The 27,231-nt window shown below is 42.5% G+C and overlaps 1 protein-coding gene across 21 annotated transcripts in view; it reads right to left on the bottom strand.

Moving 5' to 3' along the window:
* Positions 1-27,231, bottom strand: part of TTLL11 (tubulin tyrosine ligase like 11) — a 265,307-nt gene that overhangs the window by 186,303 nt on the left and 51,773 nt on the right. For 19 of the 21 annotated variants that reach the window (XR_009564257.1, XM_060300487.1, XM_030858766.2 and 16 more), the window contains one exon: positions 21,638-21,771. Coding sequence is in view for 18 of the 21 variants with exons in the window: in XM_060300487.1 (XP_060156470.1) it covers positions 21,638-21,771 (134 nt within the window). In the remaining 3 variants the exon portion in view is untranslated. Of the gene's footprint in view, positions 1-7,484; positions 7,900-21,637; positions 21,772-27,231 lie in introns of those variants that run through there. The other 2 variants (XM_060300505.1, XM_060300503.1) reach the window with 2 other exon arrangements.

Raw genomic sequence — 27,231 nt, 5'->3', positions numbered from 1 at the left:
TCGGCGCCACCAAAAGAAACTAGGGCTTCCTGGAGATTTGGAGGATTCTGAGGCTACGGCAGGGAGAATTCAAGAAAAGCCTGGCTTTGCTTGTTTACAGACCCCGCTGGGGCGAGTGTCAGCGCTGGCTCAGGGGAGCTGGGCGAGGAAGAGGGGCACAGCTCACACTCTTCCTAGCCTTTCCAAACCAAAGTTCTTTGCCATTCCTACCAGCCCAGCCTTGCTGCTGGTTTTTTTTCCTTTCTTGGGTATTTGCACTATTCGTGGAGCAGGTTTTTCTATGCGGGAGCCACTTTTTTTTGTACAGGGGTAAGCTGGGGTTTTTCAGGGAGCCCTACTTGGTGTCTCCTTCCTTATTTTCTTTTCTCAATCTATGCAAGCGGCTCTGGCCGCCATCATCTCCTGAGAGGCCAGAGGGCTGCCACCCCAGCTCTTGGGCCCGGGGGTAACGCCTCCTAGAGGGAGGGCACACTAATTCTCTGGCGTGGCCTGAGGCATGGGTGTGTGTGGGCAGGGGTAGGTGCGGGGGAGAGATGGCGAGGACTATTGTCCTTTGGAGCCTGTTAAGGAGGGTGGGCCTAGGGGTTGGCAAGTGCCACTTCTGGCAGGTTTGGAAATTTCCAAATAAATCTTTGTTTATTGGTGGTGCCCAGACCAAAAAAAAAAAAAAAGAAAAGAAAAGCCTGGAACATCTTGCTGGGGCAGAAGTACGAGAGTGTTCAAAAGAGTCCCAGGGACTGCTAACAGGACACGGGCCTCCACTGACCCAATCTTGGGTACTTTGAACATTGAAATAAATAATGATAGTAAAGGATTATAAGCCATCGAATCAAACAAGAATCCACCAGTCTACACTAACAGGCATGCATACAGAGATAAATAAACGAGAAGGCAGAAGAAACTCAACTAGCAAGGGCAGAAGGAACGATGGTATTAGATAATCACCATTTGGCAACCATCACAATAACTGATTCAAGCAAGAATCATTAACAGAGGTTAAAACGAGAGGGTGAAAGTTTGAGGAGTAACGACATACTAGGTAGTCTTCAAGCATCTTCCCACAAGATACTTATATTAATTAGAAAGGGGGAAATGGTAATTCTTCAGTGGAAATCTGGCAGACACCGCCTTAACCAAATAATTAAAGTGAACATCACCAGTAATAAGACACACTGACATCATGTGCCCCCAGAGACGATATCCCTGTGAAAAACAAAGCACTGCTTCTGCACTTTTCCTGCCAAACACGCATATCCCGAATCTAATCGTGACGAAGACCCAGACAAACCCAAATTGAGGGGCCGTCTACTCAGTAACTAGCCTGTACTCGTCAAAAATGCCTATGTCATGAAACACACACAGAGACAGAGAAGCTTTTCCAGCTTCCAGGGGACTAAACAGGCATGACAATTAGATGGAGTGTGTGATGTGGGACTTTCTGGTGCTATACGTTACTGGGACGATGGTCCAAATCTGCATAAATTCTGGACGCGACTAGACTAGACGATAGTGTCGGATTAACGTTAATTTCACAATGTTGATAATTACGCTGTGGTTATGAAAGGAAATGCTCTTTTCTTTAGGAAAGGCACGCAGAAGCGTTTAGGGATAAAGGGGTATCATATATGCAACTTACTCTCAAAAAGGAGAGGGAGAGAGAGAGAGAGAAAGTAAAGGCGGAAAAATGTTGAGATTTGGGGTTGAGTGAAGGACGTATAGAAATTCTTTGTATTATTCTTATGAATTTTCAGTAAGTATGAAATTTTATCAAATTAAAACGTTAAAAGAAAATAGAAGGGGGACACTAGGTCCAAGAGGATGGAGAAACACTGCTGTTAGATCCACCCCAGCCAAAGAAATCCTTGTATCTTACTCTTCTAATGCTCCTACGAAACATATGGGGTCAATTTCAGAAGGAGGGGAGAAGCAGGGCTGTATGTTTGGGTGACAGGAAAGGACAAGAGAATGATTTCATTAACAAGGCCGGAGAATTCAATTACGACCCCTTTCTAAATTCGAATCTCTACTTTGCTTCTCCTTTCATTAGGTCTCCTCCAAGAAGCGATTATACAGAAAGGAAGTTGAGCAAAAGAATAGGAGCGATCTTTTTTCATTTCTTTGGAGATGAGGAAAGAAGGTACAGACAGGCAAGAGCAATTTTCATAATTTCTCTTTGAAAAAGGCACTGAAGTCAAAATTGGCTCCACCATTTTCCTGTAGAAAATTAGACATCTCAACTCAAGTGACTGAGGCGACATCACCAAGAACTTTTGCAGAAGGAAATGAAAGGACAGAAATTGAAGGGTGAAAGATGACCTTTTACTCGCTTTGGGAAGCAGGGTTTTCTTGACCTTTAGAATAGCCTCCCAGAAAAATGTTTACCTCTTTCACTTTTTTTTTCTTTCTATAAAGCGTGCCATTAGAGGGAAAAAAGCGCATTAAAGCAATGGCCCTCTAATTATCACATTCATCTCAAAATTCCACATAATAGGAAATCAGTACTGCAAAGGAGCAAGATTAACACAGCTGTGATTCAGAACACTAAATGTATTTGGGGCCCAACTGAAGTTTAGAAAATTAAACAATAGAGCATCTACTCTTAAAAAGTATTAATGCATAGGGCTGTCTTGGGAGCGGGGAGGGGTGGTGGGGAATCGAAGGGGAAAAAAAGGTTAAGCCCGGCTGAAATGCCATTCAGCCAAAGAGAAGCCTTAGCTTTTTCCTCTCCTAAATGATCTATCATCAAATAATGAGACAATTAGTCTCAAGACTAGATTTTTATTAAAAATTAAAATAAGTCCATTTCCACATTTCCCATAAGCCAGAAACACCCAGAATGCTCTGTCTAAGCATTCTTAGCTCCAGCTTAAATTTCCATCTTAAGACCGCCAAACCTTTTTCATTGTTCGTTCGTATCAGACAAAGGGCTGCAGGTCCTCTCTGTGCTGCACACCGGGCAGATGGAGATGAATGTGACCCGGTTCCAGCTTCCCGGGGCCCCCAGTCTAACAGGGACAGCAGATAAGTAAAGGTCCATTCACCGAGGGGTACAGTGTGCTTCTCACAGCATCACTATGGTGCTATCGATAAGGAAACCGAGGCTCAGAGTGATTGACTTGCCCAAGGTACATACTGAGAGAGTGAGGAAGGAAGGGTTTTAACCTAGTTCTATACTGACCCCAAACCTTTGCTTCACTCTCTCCCAGCCAGGAACACTGATAGAAAATGCTGTGTTTGGGGGTTCTATAATTGAGAGAGTATAGAATTGGGGTCCCTGGGTCAGGGCGGCAGGAGAGTGGGACAGGGAGGGGGAGAGGAGTTGTCAGAAAAGATCTTCACAGATTTGTTGACATCAGCTCTATCTAACACAGGGACACTCAGTGTTTGTCAAGTGGGGCTTCCCTGGTGGCGCAGTGGTTGAGAGTCCGCCTGCTGATGCAGGGGACACGGGTTCGTGCCCTGGTTCAGGAGGATCCCACATGCCACAGAGCGGCTGGGCCCGTGAGCCATGGCCGCTGAGCCTGCGTGTCCGGAGCCTGTGCTCTGCTACGGGAGAGGCCACGACAGTGAGAGGCCCGCGTAGAGCAAAAAAAAAAAATTAATTAATTAAAAAACAAAAAAAAAGAGTTTGTCAAGTGGACAAACTTAGGGAGGGAATCCTCGGCAAAAGAAACAGTCAAGAGGTGCGAGAGCCTGGGCAAACGTGGATCTTTCTGAATGCGCTCTGGAGGGAACCAACAGGAAGGATGTCTTGGCTTAGCCAACATTTGCCCACAACACAGGACGACTCGGGAAGGAAGGTGCAGACACAGCTTCAGTCAGCCTCCTGGGACGGGGTGGGTGCAGGTGAGGAGACTGTCACTGCCCTGGGTGCCGGGCCTCAGGCAGCCTCGAAGGGCAGGTCCAGATGCAGCTGTAGGGCAGCCTTCATTACCAGCACTTCCCCACGCCCCAGGCTATGCTGACCCGGCATTAGCAAGATGATTGATTACATAAGGCCCTTTGTGCTCCACCTGAAACCTTGGCAGCAAAAATTTGTGCAGAATGTTAACTCCCGCGGGGAGTTTATGGAAGTCCAGGAAAGCCAACTCACAGAATCACAAAAGATTAGAACTGGAAGGGACCTGGTGATGCTCTACAATCCTTTCCTCTTGCAGAGGAAGCACTGAAGCCTCGGGGCGAGGGGACAGATGACTTGGCCAGGTTCCCAGAGCCAGAGGCGGTACCAGGACATAACACCAAAAGCACAAGTAACAAAAGCAAAAATCAACAAGTGGAAATATACCAAACTAAAAAGCTTCTGCACAGCAAAAGAAATAATAAAATGAAGAGGCAGCCTATGAAATGGGAGAAGACATCTGCAAACCATATATCAGATAAGGGGTGAATATCCAAATTATATAAGGAACTCATAGAACTCAATAGCAAAAAAAAAAAAATTCCGATTTTAAAATGGGCAGAGGACTTGAAAAGACGTTTTTCCGAACAAAGGACATACGAATGGCCAACGGGGATATGAGAAGAGGCTCAATATCACTAATCATCAAGGAAACGCAAATCGAAACCACAATGAGATACCACCTCACAACCATTAGTGAGAATGTAAATTGATACAGTCACTATGGAAAATAGTACAGAGGTTCCTCAAAAAATTAAGAATAGAACTACCATATGATCCAGCTATTCCACTCCTGGGTATATATCTGAATAAATTAAAATCAGTATCTTGAAGGGTTATCTGCATCCCCATGTTCACTGCAGCATTATTCACAATAACCAACAGGTGGAAACCACCTTCGTGTCCATCAATGGATGAATGGATAAAGAAAATGTGACATGTATATATCCAAGTTAGAGTTTTCTACACACACACACACACACACACACACACACACACACAGGAATATTATTCAGACACAGGAAAGAAGGAAATCCTGCCAGTTCCAACAACATGGATTGACCGCGAGGGCATTATGTTAAGTGAAATAAAACAAATACTGTATTCTCTCACTTGCTAGTGAGAAAGACAAATATTGGATGATGTCGCATATATGTGGAACCTAAAAAAAAGTCGAACTTATAGAAACAGAGGGTAGAATGATGGTTGCCAGGGGCTGGGGGAAATGGGCAGATGTTGGTCAAAAGGTACAAACTTCCAGTTATAGGATGAGTAAGTTCTGGGGAGCTAATGTACAGAGTGGTGACTACAGTTAACAATACTGTATTATACACCTGAAAATTGCTAAGAGAGTAGATGTTAAATGTTCTCACTACAAAAAAAAATTGTAACTATGTGAGGTGATGGATCTAATACCTAACCTTACTGGGGCTATCATTTCATAATACATACATGGATCAAATCATCGTGCTGTACACCTTAAACTGACCCAATGTCATAGTCAATTACATCTCAATAAAGCTGGAGGGGGGAAGAAAAATCAACAGGGGGAGCCAGGACTTGAACCCAGGTGTCCTGACTCTGGCCCAGTCTCATTCCACATTAACTGATTGCATAGGAGCTTTTCCTGATGTTTTCCATCACCCATCTTCCCCATCATGTATTACTCTGATTCCCACAGCACTTGTGCTTAATTCCATCGCAGCCTGTATCAGCTCATACCATCTATCTCCTTTGCTAAGCAGGGCCCTCCCTCTTAAGCAGAGACCCCATCTTTCGTCTTTGACTTTCCAGTCCACCAGTGCTGGACACATAAAAAAGACTCAGTAAATGTTTGCTGGCATTAAAGGAAGTTATGGCAGAGTCAGAAGACATGGGTCTTTAGTCCTGGCTACGTGGACCTATAAGCCATGTAACTCTGGGCAAGTTACTTAACTCCCTGAATCTCAGCTCTCTCATCTGTAAGGTGATGAATAAGAACATGATGCAGCGGGAAGAAAATGGGATCTTGACCCAACAAATGTCTGAATGAATGACTGAATCAGTGAGTGATCACCCTTCTATACCAGAAACTCCATGAGGGCAAGGATACATCTAACTTGCTTTGTATCCTAGCACACTTAGCAGGTCTCAGAAAATGTGTGAACGAAACCAAGTCAGAGATCTAAGTGTGCTAGCAGTTGTAGAGTCATGTCATAATCATGGGCAAGTACCTTCAATTCGGGATCTCTATTGTCTCATCTGTAAATTGGAGGTAATGATACCTCCCCAAATTCAGTGAGAAGCAAAAAAAGGTCATGTCTATCAGAAGCACTTGGTAAACTGCAAAGCACTGCACAGATGCCAGTTGTCCCTTGGGCTATTTAAAAGGACTTCCTGATGAACAGGACCTAAGGATGCTTGTCCAGAGAGGAGCAGCATCTTGAGTTTCAGATGATATCAGTTTTCCAATAAACAAACTGAACTGTTAAGAGAGGGGCCCAAGAACAGCATATCTAAGCAGGAGGTGAAGTTCTATTTGGGGCAACAAAGGAAGTCAAACTTGAAGCAGATGGGGAGGTGAAGCCATGGCTCCTACAGAGTCTTTGCCAGCGGCCCTGAATCATCTGCCTTCTTCTGACAGCTGGAGTCCCCTCGCTTCCGTCTTTTACTAGTTACTCACAACCCTGGGCCAGTGCTTCAGCCTCTCAGGATGCTGTGCTGCACCGGCAGGAGGCGTTCTGGCTTCTGCATGGGCTCCTGAGCTTGCTGAGGAAGCCTGAGAGCTCTGGGTGGCGGTGCGGGTGGGGTTTGGGGCATCACAGGGAAAGGCTGGCGGCCGACCACCCGGAGCTGTCCCTGGCTGGCATCGCTTCGGTGAGTTCCTCACGGCTCAACTCTGGCCCGCACTCCTGTAAAGTGACAGGCTGGGTCCTGCTGATACCCTTGGCCGCAGAGAAGCTGACTTTTGATGACTAAACTCACAAGAGACGAAGTTTTTAAACCATAGCATCTGCGTACTAATCTGCAATTCAATTGAGCAAATAGACTTGAGTTCCAACTATGCACAGGCCCTGTGATAGGCACCAGCAATACAAAGGTTAAGTAAGATGAACCCAGTCACTCGCTGCCCTTGTGGTACTTAGAGCAGAAAGAAAGATAATTAGACGTGTAGTCACTAAGCAGTGTGCTAGGCGAAAGTACCATAAAGAGAGGAAAACGAGGTACCCCCTCAGGCATGGGGGGCAGAGGAGGCTTTATAAAGTAAAAGGTAAGCAGCATTCTGAAGCATTGGCAAAGTAGGTCAGGTGAAAGGAGGCAGCCTTGCAAGTGGGAGCAAGTGCCCCAGGCAAAGGGAGAGGCGTGTACAAAGCAGAGGTGGCAGAGGCTAGGGTGCTGCTGAGTGCCTACAAAAGCTGACTATGGAAGGAGATCAGAGGAAGAGGTCGGAAATGGTACGAGCTGAGGCCGCAGAGGTCAGAGGGGCTCTACAAGGGGCGTGCAAAGGTCCAAACCTCACACTCTGGATAAACCATCAGGTGGTCCGAAGCCAGCCATATCAGCATCTTGTGTATATGAAGGAAAGTGATTCAAATAATCTACTCACCAGAAGGTTCTTTGACAAGCGTGGAATCAGGACAAGGAATATAAGCTCCACGTTGCAGGTTTTCTTTCTGCCTTGACTCTGACCCACTTAGAACTCCACATTTTCCGAGTTCCTAAACCCAGTGGAGAACATTGTTCTCTGGGGTTTTTTGCAAATAACGCATTTCATTCAGCCTTGAGGAGCTGAATCAATAAAAGCTAACTGAAGATGAAGCCGGAGAGGAAAATGGAAGGACCCCATGCTTTCTGGTTCCCTCCAAGAAACTGCAAACCATCATGGACCAAGTTTTGGGCTTGATTTGCTGAAAAATTCTTCTGCTACAAAATGCAAACTCCTTCACCATAATAAATACTGTTGTGATAACAAGACTGTACTTTTCTCAAATACCCAGATGGAAGACCATATGCAAAATAAACTCTAAGGAATTTTTTTTATGGCCATCTGCGAAAATTGGAAAGAAAGCCAACATCCTCCTCTAGACTTCACAAAAATTTCCACTGAGAATCCTGCTTGCTTCTGCCTAGCGCCACCTGCTGACTGTATTTGGGTACCAGTTTTGCAAATGGATGGGGGGTAGGGATGTGGATCTCCCCCTTTCTTGAACAATGTAAATTTAATCCTAATTGATGGAAGAAATAAAATACCCACATATTGTCAGGTTTTAGAATGTTTTACAGCTACTCACACCTTTTCCTGTTGTTGGCAGGAATCCCAGAGCACCACCCCCCAAAACACACACCTCTGAGCGCTCACTTCCAAGGCACTGGGAAGACATCGTTTAACCTCACAATTAAGTGTGCTGTTATTGAAGCCTCGTGTCTGGCTTTACATGTCACAAATGTAAATGCACATATCCTTTAATACAGCAATTCTATTTTGAGATTTCTATCTGAAGGAAATGCTGGCACAGGTGTATAAAGATACCTGTACGAGGGTGTTCCCTACGGCGTTATTTGTTGAACCAAAAAAATATGAGAATTACCTAAATGTTCATCAATAGGGGAATGCTTTTGAAAGTTATGGTGCATTCATACAGTGGAATACTATGCAGCAGTGACGTAAGTGAGGAATAAGTGACAGGGCCGGGGGTCTCCAGCAAACAGCTACGGTGGGGTCTCATAGTCTTATTCTGCCTATGCCAGACCCTGAATCAGCGGATTCCAAATTAGTGCTCTTTTAGAAACAGAGAAATCCCCCTTTATATTAGAGAACGCTCCAGTTCTAAGAACCTTCAGCTTCTCCCAAGCGAAACAACCAAAAAATGGACAAAATACAGTAAGTCCCCTACATACAAACCTTCAAGTTGCGAACTTTCTAAGATGAGAACATGCGTTCACATGTCCAATCACATAAGTTAGTTCACGTGTCTGGCGTACATTGTCACGTGCGTGCATCCTCTACAAGTGGTTGTGCTTTTGTGTACTTTACTGTACAGTACGGTATAGGGTACAGTAGTACAGTATCTTTATTTCAAGCCCAGGATGTCCGAAAGCAAGGGTAAAAGCCGCGGTAACGTAGCTGGTACTGCTAAGAAGCGCCAAGCGATAACGATGGAAACAAAAGTGAAAATAATTGGGAGGGTGGAGCAAGGCAAAAAGACGGTAGACGTCGCTTGTTCTTACAACATGAATTGTTCAACCATCAGCATGAATCTAAAGAACGAGGACAAGATCATGGAACATGTGAAGTCTGCTGTGCTGATGATGTCAACAATAATATCAAAGAGGCAAGGAAAACGGATGGAGGAGATGGAGAAACTTCTCAGTGTGCAGATGCAGGACCAGCATCAGCTTCGAGTCTCACCCAGCTTAATGCTGATTCAAGAGAAAGCTAAAAGCCTTTATGAAGACCTGAAGAAGAAACATGGCAAAGAATCAGAGGGCGCATCTTTTAATGCCTTCCATGGCTGGTTTCATTGGTTCAAGGCTAGAGCCAACCTTCACAACGTAAAGGTAATGGAGAGGCAGCGAGTGCAGATATGGTAGCTCCCCAGGATGAGGAGTCCAAAGAGATTTTCAGCAACTTGGTGACCCTCAGCAAGAAGCTGGAGCCAGATCTGCAAGAGGACGACTTCACTGAACTCCTTGCTGTGCAACACGAAGAGCTTACTAATGAAGACCTGATGGAATTGGAGGCCCAGAGAAAGGACGAAGAGAGACAAGAGGAAGAAGAAGTAACTGAAGAACTGAAGAGATTCACGACTCAGGAAATGGCAAGGGGGTTTTCTTTATGTGAGGAGGCCCTGTTAGTTTTTGAGGCACAGGACCCCAACGTAGAACAGTACCCAAAGGTTGCAGCAGCTGTTCAGAATGCAATCCAGTGCCACCGTGTCATCTATGACGAGAAAAAAAGAGCTACTACCCAGACATCACTGGATCTTTTTATCAAGAGGGTAGATAGATTTGAATCCAGCAAGGAACCAGAACCTGTGCCATCAGCGTCAGGCGTGAGTGAAACTGCAGCCTGCCCTCCATCTCCTATGGCTGACGATCCTTCAGCTCTACCATCTCCCACCCCCTCTCCCTCCTCCAGTCAGTAACTCTTCTTGCCTGTTCACTCGATGCCAGCCCCTGGATGCCAGCTGTTGTACTGTACTACTGTACTTTTCAGGATACTATACTGTAAGATTAAAAAATTTTTTGTGTGTTTTTTATGTATTATTTGTGTGGAAAGTATTATAAACCTATTACAGTACAGTACTATATAGCCTATTGTGTTAGTTGGGTACCTAGGCTAACTTTGTTGGACTTAACGAACAAATTGGACTTACGAATGTGCTCTTGGAATGGAACTTGTTTGTATGTAGGGGACTTACTGTATATTAAACAATGGTTTTCAAGGCACTGGACATCGAGCAACAAAGAACAGTGATTCCTGAGAGATGGGAATCAAATGATGTGAGCTCTGTGATTCTCTCAGTTTACTGTCTTGTGGGAGAGTCCAGGCTGTAGCACAGAGAGGCAGAACTCCGGTGGAGCCCAGTGGACAATCTGAGTTGAGGAAATGAAACTATGAGTCAAGGGAGACTAAGATAGCCAGAGTTCTCAGGGAAGAGTCCTGGAGAGACTTTTGCACAAAGAGAGAACTCTGGAGATCCACAGAGAGTCTCCCTTGCATATTTAGCTGAGTACAGATCAGTGCATGCTCGTGAGGAAACCACCTGATGCCAAGGAAAGAGCCACCCAAAAGGACTGGAGGCAACAGTGCCTGGAGCCACACAGAACCTGGAATAGTGTCTGTTCTCACCAAGAGACGGGTAAACACCATTATGCACAGAGCATTAGGAAGAGTACATATACAATCCTTGACTCAGGAGTGATGAATAACTAGCCTTAGATGGAGCACTACTCCAGTCCTGCCTAGCAAACTTTGAAAACAAGACCCCAAACCTATTTCCATGGAACTTAACTGGATCCCACAGCAAAGTTCAAGGATATATATAGGAACGCAAAAATACCCAACATCTAAATAAAGTAAGATTCACCAAGTCTGGCATCCAGCTAAAAATGACCAGGCATGAAAAGAGGCAAGGAAACGTGAGCCATAATGAAGAGAAAAACCAATCAATCAAAACCAACCCCGAATGGACACAAAATTAGAATTAGCAGACAATGACATTAAAACGGTTGTTATAATGCATTTCATACATTAAAAAAGCTAAGTAAAACTATGGAAGGTATTTTAAGAGACCCAGATCTAGCTTCTAGAAATAAAAACTACAATGTGTGAGATGAAAAGTAGACTAAATGGGATTAGACAGCAGATTAGACATTAAAGAAGAAAAAAAAGTGAACATGAAGACAAAAACAACAGAAACTTTAAAATGAAACAAAATTTAAAAAAAATGAACAGAGCATCAGTGAACTGTGAACTGTGGGACACTTTCAAGTGACCTAGTATATGTGTCATTGGTGTCCCCCAAATGAGAGGAGGTGGGATGGACAGAAAAATACCTGAAGAAATCATGGACAAATATTTTTCAAATTTTATGAAAATTATAAGCCCACAAATCTAAAAGCTCAATGACCCCCAGACATGAAAAACATAGACAAAATTACGCCAAAACACATCACAATCAAATTATTCAAAAACAGTAATAAAGAGAAAATATTAAAAGCAGCCGGAGAGAAAGGACATGTTATATACAGAAGATCAAAGATAACGGCTACAACAGACTTGCTGTCAGAAACAATACAAGCAAGAAGACAGAGGAGTAACAGACTAAAAGATTTGAAAGAAAAAAAATATATCAACCTAGAATTGTATACCTAGATAAAATGTCTTTCAAAACCAAAGGCAAAATAAACTTTAATAAATACAAACATTGAAAGAATTCATCACCAAAAGACCCTTAACACAAGCTAAAGGAAACTCTTTAGGCTAAAGAAAAATTACACAAAACAGAAATGTGAATCTACACAAAGTAATAAAAACCACTGGAAACGGTAACCACATGAGTACATATATGATTTTTTTCTTCTTGTTATTTAAATCTCTTTAAAATACAATAGAGTGAGGAGATTGGTTCAAGATGGCAGAGTAGAAGGACGTGCTCTCACTTCCTCTTGCGAGAACAACAGAATCACAACTAACTGCTGAACAGTCATCGGCAGGAAGACACTGGAACCAAAAAAGACACCCCACATCCAAAGACAAAGGAGAAACCACAGTGAGGCGGTAGGAGGGGCGCAATCACAGTAAAATCAAATCCCATAACTGCTGGGTGGGTGACTCACGAACTGGAGAATACTTATACCACAGAAGTCCACCCACTGGAGTGAAGGTTCTGAGCCCCACGTCAGGCTTCCCAACCTGGGGGTCCAACAACGGGAGGAGGAATTCCAAGAGAATCAGACTTTGAAGGCTAGTGGGATGTGAATGCAGGACTTCGACAGGACTGGGGGAAACAGAGACTCCACTCTTGGAGGGCACACACAAAGTAGTGTGCGCATCGGGACCCAGGGGAAGGAGCAGTGACCCCATAGGAGACTGAACCAGACCTAACTGCTAGTGTTGGAGGGTCTCCTGCAGAGGCGGGGGGTGGCTCTGCCTCACCATGAGGACAAGGACACTGGCAGCAGAAGTTCTGGGAAGTATTCCTTGGCGTGAGCCCTCCCAGAGTCAGCCATTAGCCCCACCAAAGAGCCCCGGTAGGGTTCAGTGTTGGGTCCCCTCAGGCCAAACAACCAACAGGGAGGGAACTCAGCCCCACCCATCAGCAGTCAAGTGGATTAAAGTTTTACTGAGCTCTGCCCACCAGAGCACAAGTCCCTCCCATCAGGAAACTTGCACAAGTTAGCCTCATAGCTAGATAGCTTCATCCACCAGAGGGCAGACAGCAGAAGCAAAAAGAACTACAATCCTGCAGCCTGTGGAACAAAAACCACATTCACAGAAAGACAGACAAGATGAAAAGGCAGAGGGCTATGTACCAGATGAAGGACCAAGATAAAACCCCAGAAAAACAACTAAATGAAGTGGAAATAGGCAAGCTTCCAGAAAAAACATTCAGAATAATGATAGTGAAGATGATCCAGGACCTCGGAAAAATAATAGAGGCAAAGATGGAGAAGATGCAAGAAACGTTTAACAAAGACATAGAAGAATTAAAGAACAAACAAACAGAGATGAACAATACAATAACTAAAATGAAAAATACACTAGAAGGAATCAAGAGCAGAATAACTGAGGCAGAAGAACGGATAAGTGACCTGGAAGACAGAATGGTGGAATTCACTGCTGCGAGACAGAATAAAGGAAAAAAAATGAAAAGAAATGAAGACAACCTAAGAGACCTCTGGGACAACATTAAACTCAACAACATTAGCATTATAGGGGTCCCAGAAGGAGACGAGAGAGAGAGAAAGGACCCGAGAATATATTTGAAGAGATTATAGTCGAAAACTTCCCTAACGTGGGAAAGGAAATAGCCACTGGAGTCCAGGAAGCGCAGCGAGTCCCATACAGGAAAAACCCAAGGAGAAACACCCTGAGACACACAGTAATCAAATTAGAAAAAATCAAAGACAAAGAAAAATTACTGAAAGCAGCAACAGAAAAACGACAAATAACATACAAGCGAACTCCCATAAGGTTAACAGCTGATTTCTCAGGAGAAACTCTACAGGCCAGAAGGGAGTGGCATGATATACTTAAAGTGATGAACGGGAAGAACCAACCAAGATTGGTTGGTAATCTACAAGATTGGTTGTAGAGTAATCTACAACCAAGATTACTCTACCCAGCAAGGATCTCATTCAGATTCCATGGAGAAATCAAAAGCTTTGCAGACCAGCAAAAGCTAAGAGAATTCAGCACCACCAAACCAGCTCTACAACAAATGCTAAAGGAACTTCTCTAAGTGGGAAACACAAGACAAGAAAAGGACCTACAAAAACAAACCCAAAACAATTAAGAAAATGTCACAGGAACATACCTATCAATAATTACCTTAAACGTGAATGTATTAAATGCTCCAACCAAAAGACACAGGCTTGCTGAATGGATACAAAAACAAGACCCATCTATATGCTGTCTACAAGAGACCCACTTCAGACCTAGGGAAACATACAGACTAAAGTGAGGGGATGGAAAAAGATATTCCATGCAAATGGAAATCAAAAGAAAGCTGGAGTGGCAATTCTCATACCAGACAGAATAGACTTTAAAATAAAGAGTATTACAAGAGACAAAGAAGGACGCTACATAATGATCAAGGGATCAATCCAAGAAGAAGATATAACAATTATAAATATATATGGGCCCAACATAGGAGCACCTCAATACATAAGGCAACTGCTAACAGCTATAAAAGAGGAAATCAACAGTAACACAATAATAGTGGGGACTTTAACACCTCACTTACACCAATGGACAGATCATCCAAAATGAAAATAAATAAGGAAACAGAAGCTTTAAAGATAGATTTAATTGATATTTATAGGACATTCCATCCAAAAACAGCAGATTACATTTTCTTCTCAAGTGCGCACGGAACATTCTCCAGGATAGATCACATCTTGGGTCACAAATCAAGCCTCAGTAAATTTAAGAAAATTGAAATCATATCAAGCATCTTTTCTAACCACAATGCTTTGAGATTAGAAATGAATTACAGGGAAAAAAACGTAAAAAACACAAACACATGGAAGCTAAACAATACACTACTAAATAACCAAGAGATCACTGAAGAAATCAAAGAGGAAATCAAAAAAACACCTAGAGACAAATGACAATGAAAACACGACAATCCAAAACCTATGGGATGCAGCAAAAGCAGTTCTAAGAGGGAAGTTTATAGCTATACAAGCCTACCTCAAGAAACAAGAAAAATCTCAAATAAACAGCCTAACCTTACATCTAAAGGAACTAGAGAAAGAAGAACAAACAAAACCCAAAGTTAGCAGAAAGAAAGAGATCATAAAGATCAGAGCAGAAATAAATGAAATAGAAACAAAGAAAACAATAGGAAAGATCAATAAAACTAAAAGCTGGTTCTTTGAGAAGATAAACAAAATTGATAAACCATTAGCCAGACTCATCAAGAAAAAGAGGGAGAGGACTCAAATCAATAAAATTAGAAATGAAAAAGGAAAAGTTACAACAGACACCACAGAAATACAAAGCATCATAAGAGACTACTACAAGCAACTCTATGCCAATAAAATGGACAACCTGGAAGAAATGGACAAATTCTTAGAAAGGTATAACCTTCAAGACTGATCCAGGAAGGAATAGAAAATATGAACAGACCAATCACAAGTAATGAAATTGAAACTGTGATTAAAAATCTTCCAACAAACAAAAGTCCAGGACCAGATGGCTTCACAGGCGAATTCTATCAAACATTTAGAGAAGAGCTAACACCCATCCTTCTCAAACTCTTCAAAAAAATTGCAGAGGAAGGAACACTCCCAAACTCATTCTATGGGCCAGCATCACCCTGATACCAAAACCAGACAAAGAAACTACAAAAAAAGAAAATTACAGACCAATATCACTGACAAATAAAGATGCAAAAATTCTCAACAAAATACTAGCAAACAGAATCAAACAGCACATTAAAAGGATCATACACCATGATCAAGTGGGATTTATCCCAGGGATGGAATTCTTCAATATACGCAAATCTTGAAGAATATTCTGCGTATATTGAAGAATATATTGCGTATATTCTTCAATATACGCAAATCAATCAATATGATACACCATATTAACAAACTGAAGAATAAAACCCATAAGATCATCTCAATAGATGCAGAAAAAGCTTTTGACAAAATTCAACGCCCGTTTATGATAAAAACTCTCCAGAAAGTGGGCATAGAGGGAACCTACCTAACATAATAAAGGCCATATATGACAAACCCACAGCAAACATCATTCTCAATGGTGAAAAACTGAAAGCATTTCCTCTAAGATCAGGAACAAGGCAAGGATGTCCACTCTCACCACTATTATTCAACATAGTTTTGGAAGTTTTAGCCACAGCACTCAGAGAAGAAAAAGAAAAAAAAGGAATACAAATTGGAAAAGAAGTAAAACTGTCACTGTTTGCAGGTGACATGATACTATACATAGAGAATCCTAAAGATGCCACCAGAAAACTGCTAGAGCTAATCAATGAATCTGGTGAAGTTGCAGGATACAAAATTAATGCACAGAAATCTCTTGCATTCCTATACACTAATGATGAAAAATCTGAAAGAGAAATTAAGGAAACACTCACATTTACCACTGCAACAAGAAGAATAAAATACCTAGGAATAAACCTACCTAGGGAGACCAAAGACCTGTATGAAGAAAACTATAAGACACTGATGAAAGAAATCAAAGATGATACCAACAGATGGGGAGATATACCACGTTCTTGAATTGGAAGAATCAATATTGTGAAAATGACTATACTACCCAAAGCAATCTACAGATTCAATGCAATCCCTATCAAGTTACCAATGGCATTTTTTACAGAACTAGAACAAAAATCTTAAAATTTGTACGGAGACACAAAAGACCCTGAATAGACAAAGCAGTCTTGAGGGGAAAAAAAACAGAGCTGGAGGAATCAGACTCCCTGGCTTCAGACTATACTACAAAGCTACAGTAATCAAGACAATATGGTACTGGCACAAAAACAGAAACATAGATCAATGTAACAAGACAGAAAGCCCAGAGATAAACCCATGCACCTATGGTCAACTAATCTATGACAAAGGAGGCAAGGATATACAATGGAGAAAAGACAGCCTCTTCAATAAGTGGTGTTGGGAAAACTGAACAGCTACATGTAAAAGAATGAAATTAGAACACTCCCTAACACCATACACAAAAATAAACTCAAAATGGATTAGAGACCTAAATGTAAGACCGGACACTATAAAACTCTTAGAGGAAAACATAGGAAGAACACTCCTTGACATAAATCACAGCAAGATCTTTTTTGATCCACCTCCTAGAGTAATGGAAATAAAAAGAAAAATAAACAAATGAGACCTAATGAAACTTAAAAGCTTTTGCACAGCAAAGGAAACCATAAACAAGACGAAAAGACAGCCCTCAGAATGGGAGAAAATATTTGCAAATGAATCAACGGACAAAGGATTAATCTCCAAAATATATAAACAGCTCATGCAGCTCAATATTAAAAAACAAACAACCCAATGCAAAAATGGGCAGAAGACCTAAATAGACATTTCTCCAAAGAAGACATACAGATGGCCAAGAAGCACATGAAAAGCTGCTCAACATCACTAATTATTAGAGAAATGCAAATCAAAACTACAATGAGGTATCACCTCACACCAGTTAGAATGGGCATCATCAGAAAATCTACAAACAACAAATGCCGGAGAGGGTGTGGAGAAAAGGGAACCCTCTTGCACTGCTGGTGGGAATGTAAATTGATACAGACGCTATGGAGAACAGTATGGAGGTTTCTTAGAAAACTAAAAATAGAATTAGCATAAGATCCAGCAATCCCACTACTGGGCGTATACCCAGAGAAAACCATAATTCAAAAAGACACATGCACCCCAACGTTCATTGCAGCACTATTTACAATAGCCAGGTCATGGAAAAAACCTAAATGCCCATCGACAGATGAATGGGTAAAGAAGATGTGGTACATATATACAATGGAATATTACTCAGCCATAAAAAGGAACGAAATTGGGTCATTTGTGGAGACATGGATGGATCTGGAGACTGTCATACAGAGTGAAGTTAGTCAGAAAGCGAAAAACAAACATCGTACATTAACGCATATATGTGGAACCTAGAAAAATGGTACAGATGAACCAGTTTGCCGGGCAGAAGTTGAGACACAGATGTAGAGAACAACCGTATGGACACCAAGGGGGGAAAGCGGTGGGGGCGCGGGGGTGGTGGTGTGATGAATTGGGCGATTGGGATTGACATGTATACACTGATGTGTATAAAATGGATGACTAATAAGAACCTGCTGTATAAAAAAATAAATAAAATAAAATTCAAAAAACATAAAAATAAATAAATAAATAAAATTCACAAGGCAGATCAAAAGACTATAATGGCCAAGACAACTTTGAAAAAGGAGTACAAAGTTGAAGGACTTTCACTACATGATTTCAAGACTCCTTATAAAGCTGTAATAACAAAGACAGTGAGGTATTGACATCAACATTGACAAATATACCAATAGAATAGAGAATTCAGAAATACACCCAACACACGTTTGAGCAACTGTTTTCAACATAAGTGCAAAGGCAATGGGGGGAAAGGTTAGTATTCTCATCAAACACTTCTGAAGCTATTTGATATCTCATGTAAAACAAACAAACAAGAAAAAGTGAATCCATACCTCACATTATATTAAAAAACTAACTCAAAACAAATCATAGACGTAGACTTAAAACTATAAACTTGGAGACGAAAACATAAGAGAACATCTTCGTGAACTTGGGTTAGGTAAAGATTCCTGATATATGACACCAAAAGCATGACCCATATAAGAACAAATCAATTAACTGATCCATCAGAATTTAGAACTTGCTCTTCAAAAGATACTGCTGAAAGGATGAAAAGACAAGGCACAGACTGGGAGAAAATATTTGCAGTTGGTATATCTGATGAATACTTGTGTTCAAAATATATAAAGAACTCTCAAAACTCAACAATAAAAATAACTCAATTTTTTAAATGGGTGAAAGATGTGAATAGACATTTCATCAAAGAATATATTTGGATGGCAAATAAGCACATAAACAGACGCTCAACACCATTTTTAAAAAATAAATTTATTTATTTATTTTTGGCTGCATTGGGTCTCCATTACTGTGTGTGAGCTTTCTCTAGCTGCAGTTCGTTGCGGTGCGCAGGCTTCTCATTGTGGTGGCTTCTCTTGTTGCGGAGCACGGGCTCTAGGCATGCTGGCTTCAGTAGCTGTGGCACGTGGGCTTCAGTAGTTGTGGTGCACAGGCTTAGTTGCTCCGCGGCATGTGGGATCTTCCCGGCCCAGGGCTCGAACCCGTGTCCCCTGCACTGGCATGGAGATTCTCAACCACTGCGCCACCAGGGAAGCCCAACATCATTAATAATTAGGAAAATACAAATTAAAACCAATGAGAAACCACCACACACCTGTCAGAATGGCTAAAATTAAAAAGACTGACTGTTACCAAGAGTCGGCAGGGATGTGGAAGAACCAGAATGGTCATAGTTGCTGATGGGAATACAAAATGGCACAACCCACTTTGGAAAACGACTGGTACTTTCTTTAAAATTAAATGGACACCTACTATATGATCCAGACATTCTATTCCTATGCATTTACTCCAGAGAAATGAAAACATATGTTCACACAAAGACTTAGACATGAATGTTCATATTATCTTTATTTGTAACAGCTAAACACTGGCATCAATCCAAATGTCCAGCAGCAATCGACGGTATAAGCAAACTGTGGCAAATACATTTAATGGAACACGCCTTAGTAATAAGAAGGAATGAATTATTTATGAAGCAATACGGATGAATCTCAAAACATGTTGAGTGAAAGAAGCCAGACCCCTCCCACCCCCAACACATGCAGAAAAGTATCTGCTGTATGATTCCGTTTATATAAAATTCTAGAAAGTGCAAACTAATTTTGACTGAAAACACATCCACGGTTGCCTGGCAGTGGAAGGTAGAGGTCAGGGAGAAGAGGGACAAAAGGATTATAAATGAACATGAGGAAACATTGCGGGTGATGGATATGTCCATTATCTTCATTGTGATGATGGTTTTATGGGGTTTTATATATATATCAAAACATAGCAAGCTGCAAAGTTTAAATATTTGCAGTTTAACTGTACCTTAGTTAAAGCTGTTTTTTAAAAAATTATGAGACAAATAAGCTATCTGCATAGTCTCAAAGTATCTCCCCATAAGATACTTAATGATTACAAAGGGAAAAGTAGTAACTTTATAGTCGAGAAACCTAGCAGATACTACCTTAACTAAGGGATCAATCTTAACATCACCAGAATTAAGACATCTTGACATCGTGTATCTCTCCTGATATGCTGCACTGAGAAGGTCACAGCATCACTTTTGTGGTATTCTACCAAAAATGTGTAATCCGAATTTAATCATGAGAAAAATCAGACAGAACCAAGTTGAGTGACACTCTTAAGGAAATAACGGGTCAGTACTCTTCAAAAGAATCAAGGTCATGAAAGACAAAGGCAGACTGAGGAACTGTTACAGCTCAGAGGAGACCAAATAAGGAGAAATAAAAACTAAAGGCAATGAGGGAATACGGGGTGGATGCTGTAGCAGAAAAAGGTCATTAGTAGGACAACAGGAAAAATGCAAACAAGGTGTGTAGATTATTTAGTAAGACTATATCAATGTTAATTTCCCAGTTTCAGTAATTATACAAGATGTTAATATTAAGAGAAGCTAGATGAAGGGTGTATGACCTGCATATGAACAGTCATGGCAGCTTTATTTATAATAACCTCAAACTGGAAATAACCCAGTTGCCCATCCTTTGGTGAATGGATAAATAAGTTAGGGTATATTCATAATGCAACACTATTCAGCAATAAAAATACAAACTACTGACACAACAAACATGGATGAAGCTCAAAAACATAATTCTCAAAAAAAAAAAAAAGACTCAAGAGAGTACATACTGTATGATTCCATTTATATGAATTTCTTCAACAGGCAGAACCAATCTATAATGAGAATGCAGATCAGCAGTTGCCTGGGCTGGGGGTTGTGAGGCATGATGGCAAAAAGGCACAGAGGAACTTCTGGGGATGATAGCAATGCTCTTCTAACTTATCTGATTTTGAAGACACAGTCGGTATCTATCTCATTTAAACTCAGTCTTGCAGAATACTTAAATAAACAGTTGTAGAAATGGGACAGAAAGTTATTCCACGTAGCGACAGTGGTGTGAGCAAAGCCACAGAAGTGGGAGATCGAGTATAGGGACCAGCTGATTGTTTATTTTTTTTTAATTAACTGTGCACATAATTTGCATACAACAAAATGCACCCATTTCAAGTCGATAATTCGAAGAATTTTAAGAAATGTATACAGACCCACGTGACTACCATTCCATAGAGAGCTTCCTTTTCAAAATTACCACTTCAAGCTGTTTTTGTTTACTGTTTGGATATGGAATGGGTCATCTGAAAATTGATTCTGGAACAAATTTAAAGCAGGACACTTAGAAGGTTTCCCCCTCAGTTTGTCAGACCTACTCAGTGGTCTTGAATGAGAGCCCAACCTCCCACATTTCACGCCACGAGATGCCAGGGAGACCACACTTCTGGGATTCACCCTAACAGCCCCAGTCCGCGTGTGGACTCAACACTCTGCTCCAGGTCTGACTCCCTGGCTCTGCAGACGCCCTGACCCCATGATCTAGCTCCTGACACCATCCTCAGGCCTGTCTCCTGGTGTCAGGACCCACTTCTTCAGTTTACCTGCCTGTCATCCTACCCGTTCAACTCTGCAAGCTGCCTTGATCGCGGCAACACCTGCTGTGTCCTGTTAAGGCACCCCCTAAACCAGTCTCAGCTTCCTGGGGACCCCTTGCCCCAGCTCCCAGCACACAGGACCCAGGACCAAGTTGCAACCATCATAGAATTCAAGGGTCATGGGGACGGAGTGCCACCTACCTGAGCCACAAAGAGCTGGAACTCGTCAGGCAGAATCCACGAGCGAGGGTAGAAGTTGTACTCCTCAGGAAAGAGATTCTGCATGATTCTCACTGCTCTGCTCAGAGTAATTTTACGCACCATCTCCGTCATGCCTGGGGAGAAGAGAAGTTGTGAGGTTTTAACAACAGTGGGCCACTAGCTATAAAACAGCCATAAGTGGGGACTTTTAAAACCACCCACCCGACATATTCACCTTTTCAGACAGGATTTTAAAAAAAGGTCTGAGTGGTTCCCCACAGCAGTGATTCATGGTTTGGAAAGACCTAGCAAATTAATGAAAAACTTGAGGGAATAGATGGATATTTTTTTCTCATAAAAATGAAGCATCAGTTTAAAAGAATGAGTTTCCACCTAGTTTATTATTCCACTCTTTGTCAGCCCCTAGATAACAAATAAAGAGAAGAATTTATATCTTGCACTTGAAACTTAATATCCGCTCTAATTCTGGGCCACCACGCATACCTCTGGGATTCCTTCCATCTTATACCCTGGAGAATATTAACTAGTGGACTCTGGTTACATTATGAGAAGCTTAATTAAGTTGCTTTGTTTTAATCTTTCATGAGTATTAAAGGAATAAAACAGAAAAATACACACCTTTCAGCAGAACATCTGTCTCCTTGAAATAAGGACACGAAGTGGAGAGGTTAGCACAGCGTAATTTATAGTTTAAGGGGAAAAAATGGAATCTGTAGGAGTTCTTCAGTTATGAGTACTGAAACTGACATTGATCATATCTCATTAATTTGCCCAGAGGGGATGGAAATGTCTCACTTATGAAACATTTTAGAAGAATGGTAGTTCCTTGTCACATCTTTAGAAATGCTGACAAGAAAAGAAACGGAGTATATATCTTAGCAAATTTTAGGCAAATAGGTAAAAATTATTTAAAATTTTAGCATGCTTATTTCTTAAGGCAAATATCACTGCTCAAAAAAATGGAGACTAAAAATGGCCTTCACCCTGAAAGGGGCCACACAGTTCCATCAATAACTAGAAATTTGCTAGCAAAGTCATTTTTAATAGAAAGTACAAAGTTCCAAGTCAGCTTGGCAGGTCCAAATTACTGCATTGCAAATGAGCAAAGTCAGAATGCATGAGGTTTCTCTAAACTACGTTCAGGAAGCAAAGGGTGAACACTGAGAATGAAGGCTTTAATAATCTCTTCTTGCTTCCCTCAGCATATTAAAAAGAGCAATAAAAATCTAAAAGATGGCAACTTCAAGATGTCAGTGCCTAGGTTGTTAGTTCTTGTTTAGAAGGAGACAGAGAAGATTAAAAAAGAAATAAAGGAGCTTTAAAGGCACTAATAAACTGTGCTCTAACACGGCTTCTCTGATATTAGAGGAAACTCACTGAGGACACTTTTCTGAACTTCCCAAGAAATCAGTATGAGTCCAAAAATTAGAGCTATTTCCTTTTATTCCCCCATGAGATTAGAATTTTTGAGTTACAAACACTGGAGCTGAACGCAAAGTACACGAAATTCCAACTTCTTTGGAAATGTTTTAGTTGTGTTTCACATTTTAGTTATAGTATTAAACTAAAAACCTGCTTAACTGAGTGCAACACAGCACCTTACAGCAAATACGTGATGCTCCCTGGCCAAACAGTGCTGTGGTATTGTCCGAGCTTTAATGGCCACGTGACAGGAGAAGGTTTGCTTTCAGGAATCCCTCGGCGGGTCAGAAGGACTCACATAACACACACAGGAGTGCTGTGAGTACAGGAGCGTGGTTCGAATGCTCCAGAGAAGCTTTGTGAAAACCAAGGTCCAGCAGATGGAGTAAGTATTCATTTTAAATCTGCAGTGGCTCCTTTTGTCATGCGGCTCACCAGCCCCCATGCCGGCTAACAGATCTGTTTCTGAGTTTACATCTGCGTCTGTCTCCAGACAGTTCTCTACAAAACCCAGCCAACTTAAGAAGCATCCCTTCAAGCCACTGGCTACCTTTCCCACAGGCTGTAGACGGCTCACCCCGAACCCTGCCTCAATGCCTGTCTCTGGAAGGCAGCAGTGTCAACCTCCCTCAATCCACTTTTACTGACGCCTTTGTTCCTCCGCCATCTTTAAGCTGCAGGGGAAGCATCTCTGAGCCCTCACGAGCCCCCATGTGGTGGCTGCAAGCATCCCTGCCTCTGGCAGGGGCTCAGAGGGAGATGTGCGCTCTGTCATCTCTCAGTAAGATGCGGACAAGAGCAGCTGCTCCAGGGCATATGCTTCCAGAGTAAATCTGTAAAGAGGGAGGTCACTGTCAGGCCATGCTGGCTCCACACTCTGTCTACCTTCTCCAAGCAGCTGCAGCACGTGACCCCTCCCTGCGACCCCTGCCCGAGGCTCTGGGACCCATTCTGACCTGAGGCAGAAGCTCTAGGTCCAACCATTAGCTCCCCTTTGGGGAGCTTGGACCCTTTCTTTGTAGTCCAGTTAGATAAGGAGGATTTTAATTACTTCTCTGAGGCTCTGTTGCCTGTCCCCAAAGTTTGGTCCTTAGCTCCTGGTGCCTGAGTGGCTGCCTCAGCGACGCCTTTGCCCTGCAGTCTCCGATGTTCCTCCTCTGTTCCCCCTAAGCCTCCCCTGCAAGGGCTGGAGTCCTCGTGTGACTTGAGCCCACTGGCTGGGCTCCTGCTATACTAACAGGTTCTTTTGAGGCTGACTGTCTACCTGTACTTCTCAAGAAGGTCTGTTCCTAGATGTCCCTATTGTGGCCGTTCCCCTGTCGGTTGGGGAAAGCCCCTAACTCAGGCTGCAGCTTCTCACCCAAGAGCTTGCCTCCTGCCACTGCTTCTGGGCCTGGGTTCTTCTGTCTGCCTCGCTGGAGTCCCAGGGCCTCGGGTGGTCTCGGCCCATTGGTGTTACACAGGAGTCTGATCTCAGGCTTGCCCACACAGGCCTACTTAGCCCAATTTAAGACAAAACAAAACAAATCAAACACACAATCTGAGCTATGTTGGGAGTGCTATTCAACCCAAGTATCATTTATAACAATAATTCTTGGCAAAAACACATTAAAACCACCAAACAACAAGCAAACATTGATACTTTCAGATCCTGGATACTGCAGTGGCCTCTTAGCTGTTTCCTCTCTCAGCCTTTCCACCCCAAACCCCCGACCTGCACCCCTGCCTCCAATGCATTCCCTCTGGCAGAGCTTTCCAAACTGCAGGCTGGGCCACGTCACTCTCTAGCTTAGAAATTTCTCAGTGGCTCCCGGTGAAGTTTGGGCCCTGCCTTTCACCTCTCCACCGCCCTATCAAACTTGACCCTTTCTAACTAGCATGGGCCACGTGCCCTTTGCTGAACGAGCAACGTGCAAAGCTTTCCATGCCTTTGCACCCCATCTGCTCCCTTGATTTGCAAGGGGGACAGGCCCATCCATCCCTGGAGGCTCAGTTCACATTCAATCCTCTTTTCCAGGATCTCTTGCCCTGCCTGCCCCCCCAAGCAAATCTGGGTTAGGTCACGTGCCCTTGTTCCACATTCGCACAGCATCCCTCTGGCATGGTGCTTATTTTGTATTTGCCTTCTCTCTTTACGTGCTTTTCTCCTTGTTTTTGTATCCCTAGCCCAGACCAGTGCTTGGCAGATGGCTGTCCCCAGAGATCCCTCGCTGGAGCCCCCTCCTCCTCTGACAAAGTCCCCTCCTCAGGGTGGGCTCTCAGGCACCACCCGCCACGTGGTGCCATACATCTCAGGCCCGGAAACTCAGCAAAAAAAACTGTTGCTTGCGAAGCTGAGAACTGATGGTTCTAGGCTTTCTTAAGGCAAAGACATATCTAAATCAGATTATTTTTAGTGAAAGTCTTAATTCATCAGTTAAGATATAATAACATATCTTGAAGGAAATTGCCCATAGAAAAGTGGCTAAAATCTAACGTGCTGACACGAACAAAATAAATTACTTCCATATGCGTATCCAAAAGTTTTCAGTTTATTCAGCATGTGAAGTGTTTATCCTTGCCTGGCACGTCCACTAGAACTTGCTCTAAGTAATACACAGTGCATACAAAATGCATCTTCAGAATAATGGGATATATCACAGACAGCACATAAGCGTGGACACCAACGGGAGCCAAAGGACAGACCATTCTGGAATCACCCCATCACTAAGGATTGGTGTCTTTCACAGGGCAGAGTGTGGCGGCCCTGGCCCACTGCCTACAGGCCTGCTTTGTCATTGGAGCTAATTAAGTGCTGTTAGTAAAGTGGAAAATTGTACGTACCTGTCACTGGCACATGGAACGTGAGATGGGGCAAATGTGCTTCTTTAGAATGAATATTCTTATATCACCTTTAACGAAACTAGCCCTTTGAGTGTATTTTTTTCTGTATTTCTATTTGCGTCCCAAATGTAGAGCTATAGCGACTCCTTCCTTCCTACTCTCGGCCACCAGATGAGGCGTGAGCAAATAGGGAACATGTCAGTGAAGCCTCATTTGATAATTCATGTCTTGGGAACTCTGTCCATATTCAAAGAGTTGTTCTCTTCCAAATTATGTTCTCCCAATATCCCAATAAGTTCTTTTAGTGGCATCAAACGTCATCTTTTATGAGCAGCAAGACAGAGAAAATAATAGCTATCCCATTAAACTGTGCAAGGACCCTGGCTGCAAGAGTCCTCCTTATTCTCTGACAAAACACTTTCTCCTCTAAGAACCAATCTGACCTTGGGTTAATTTTCTAGCTCTGTTCCCCAGGAAACCAATAAAGGGAGACAGTTAGCTGTGTGACTAGACAACAAAGCATATGGTTAAAATGATCCCTTATTGTCATCTTGCATAAATTCCTGGTAGGGAGCCACAGCTCCGGGCTTTCCTGAGTGCAGTGAACCTTGTAACGGAGCATGACCCTGGTGGGGACCCTGGAAGCTGTGCTGTGGAGGAGCTATGTGAGCTATTGGCTCCTACAGGGTTTCTAAGTCAAGGGAGACCCACATCCACCGATGTGGATCTTGTCTCTTTGCACCTGAGCTTTCACTTACGGAGCCAAAGACTAGCTCTGGAACCCTTGCCATGACGCCACTGAGAAGAAACGTCTGACACTGACTGACTGGCAAGCTGTGTTTCCTGTCCTGTATCCTTGTAAGTAAAGCTGAGCCAGGTGGCCCGTGGTGGTCTGTTTGCTTAGTTGAAAAACCCGCGAGTGGACATGGCATAACTTGCCCATGTATAACGTATGGCTATTGGGTTTTGTGAGAGGTATTTTCTTAAAGACGTGGCATGGAATTCCAAAAAAAAAAGAATAAGTTGATCCTCCTCTTAAAAATAAGCATAAATGAAACAACTAGAGAAAAGAACTACACTCTGGCTGCAACTACGTAAACATACATAAACATGGGTAAGGTTTGGGAGAAATTCTAGAAATATTCACCTTGTGGTTTTGTTCAATGAGGATGGGATTCATGGTGGTGTGCTTTTTAAAAATGATATATTATTGTATCCTATATGGTTTGTGCCCGTTATGTTAAAACTTCTGAAAATAAGTGGGACCCCTTTGGCTGGGATCATACCCAGATGAACCAAATGTCCCCTTCTCCCTACACATGCCCACT

The sequence above is a fragment of the Globicephala melas genome, chromosome 6 (assembly GCF_963455315.2).
Source record: "Globicephala melas chromosome 6, mGloMel1.2, whole genome shotgun sequence".
Taxonomy (NCBI): domain Eukaryota; kingdom Metazoa; phylum Chordata; class Mammalia; order Artiodactyla; family Delphinidae; genus Globicephala; species Globicephala melas.
This window is presented reverse-complemented; position numbering and strand designations above follow the sequence as displayed.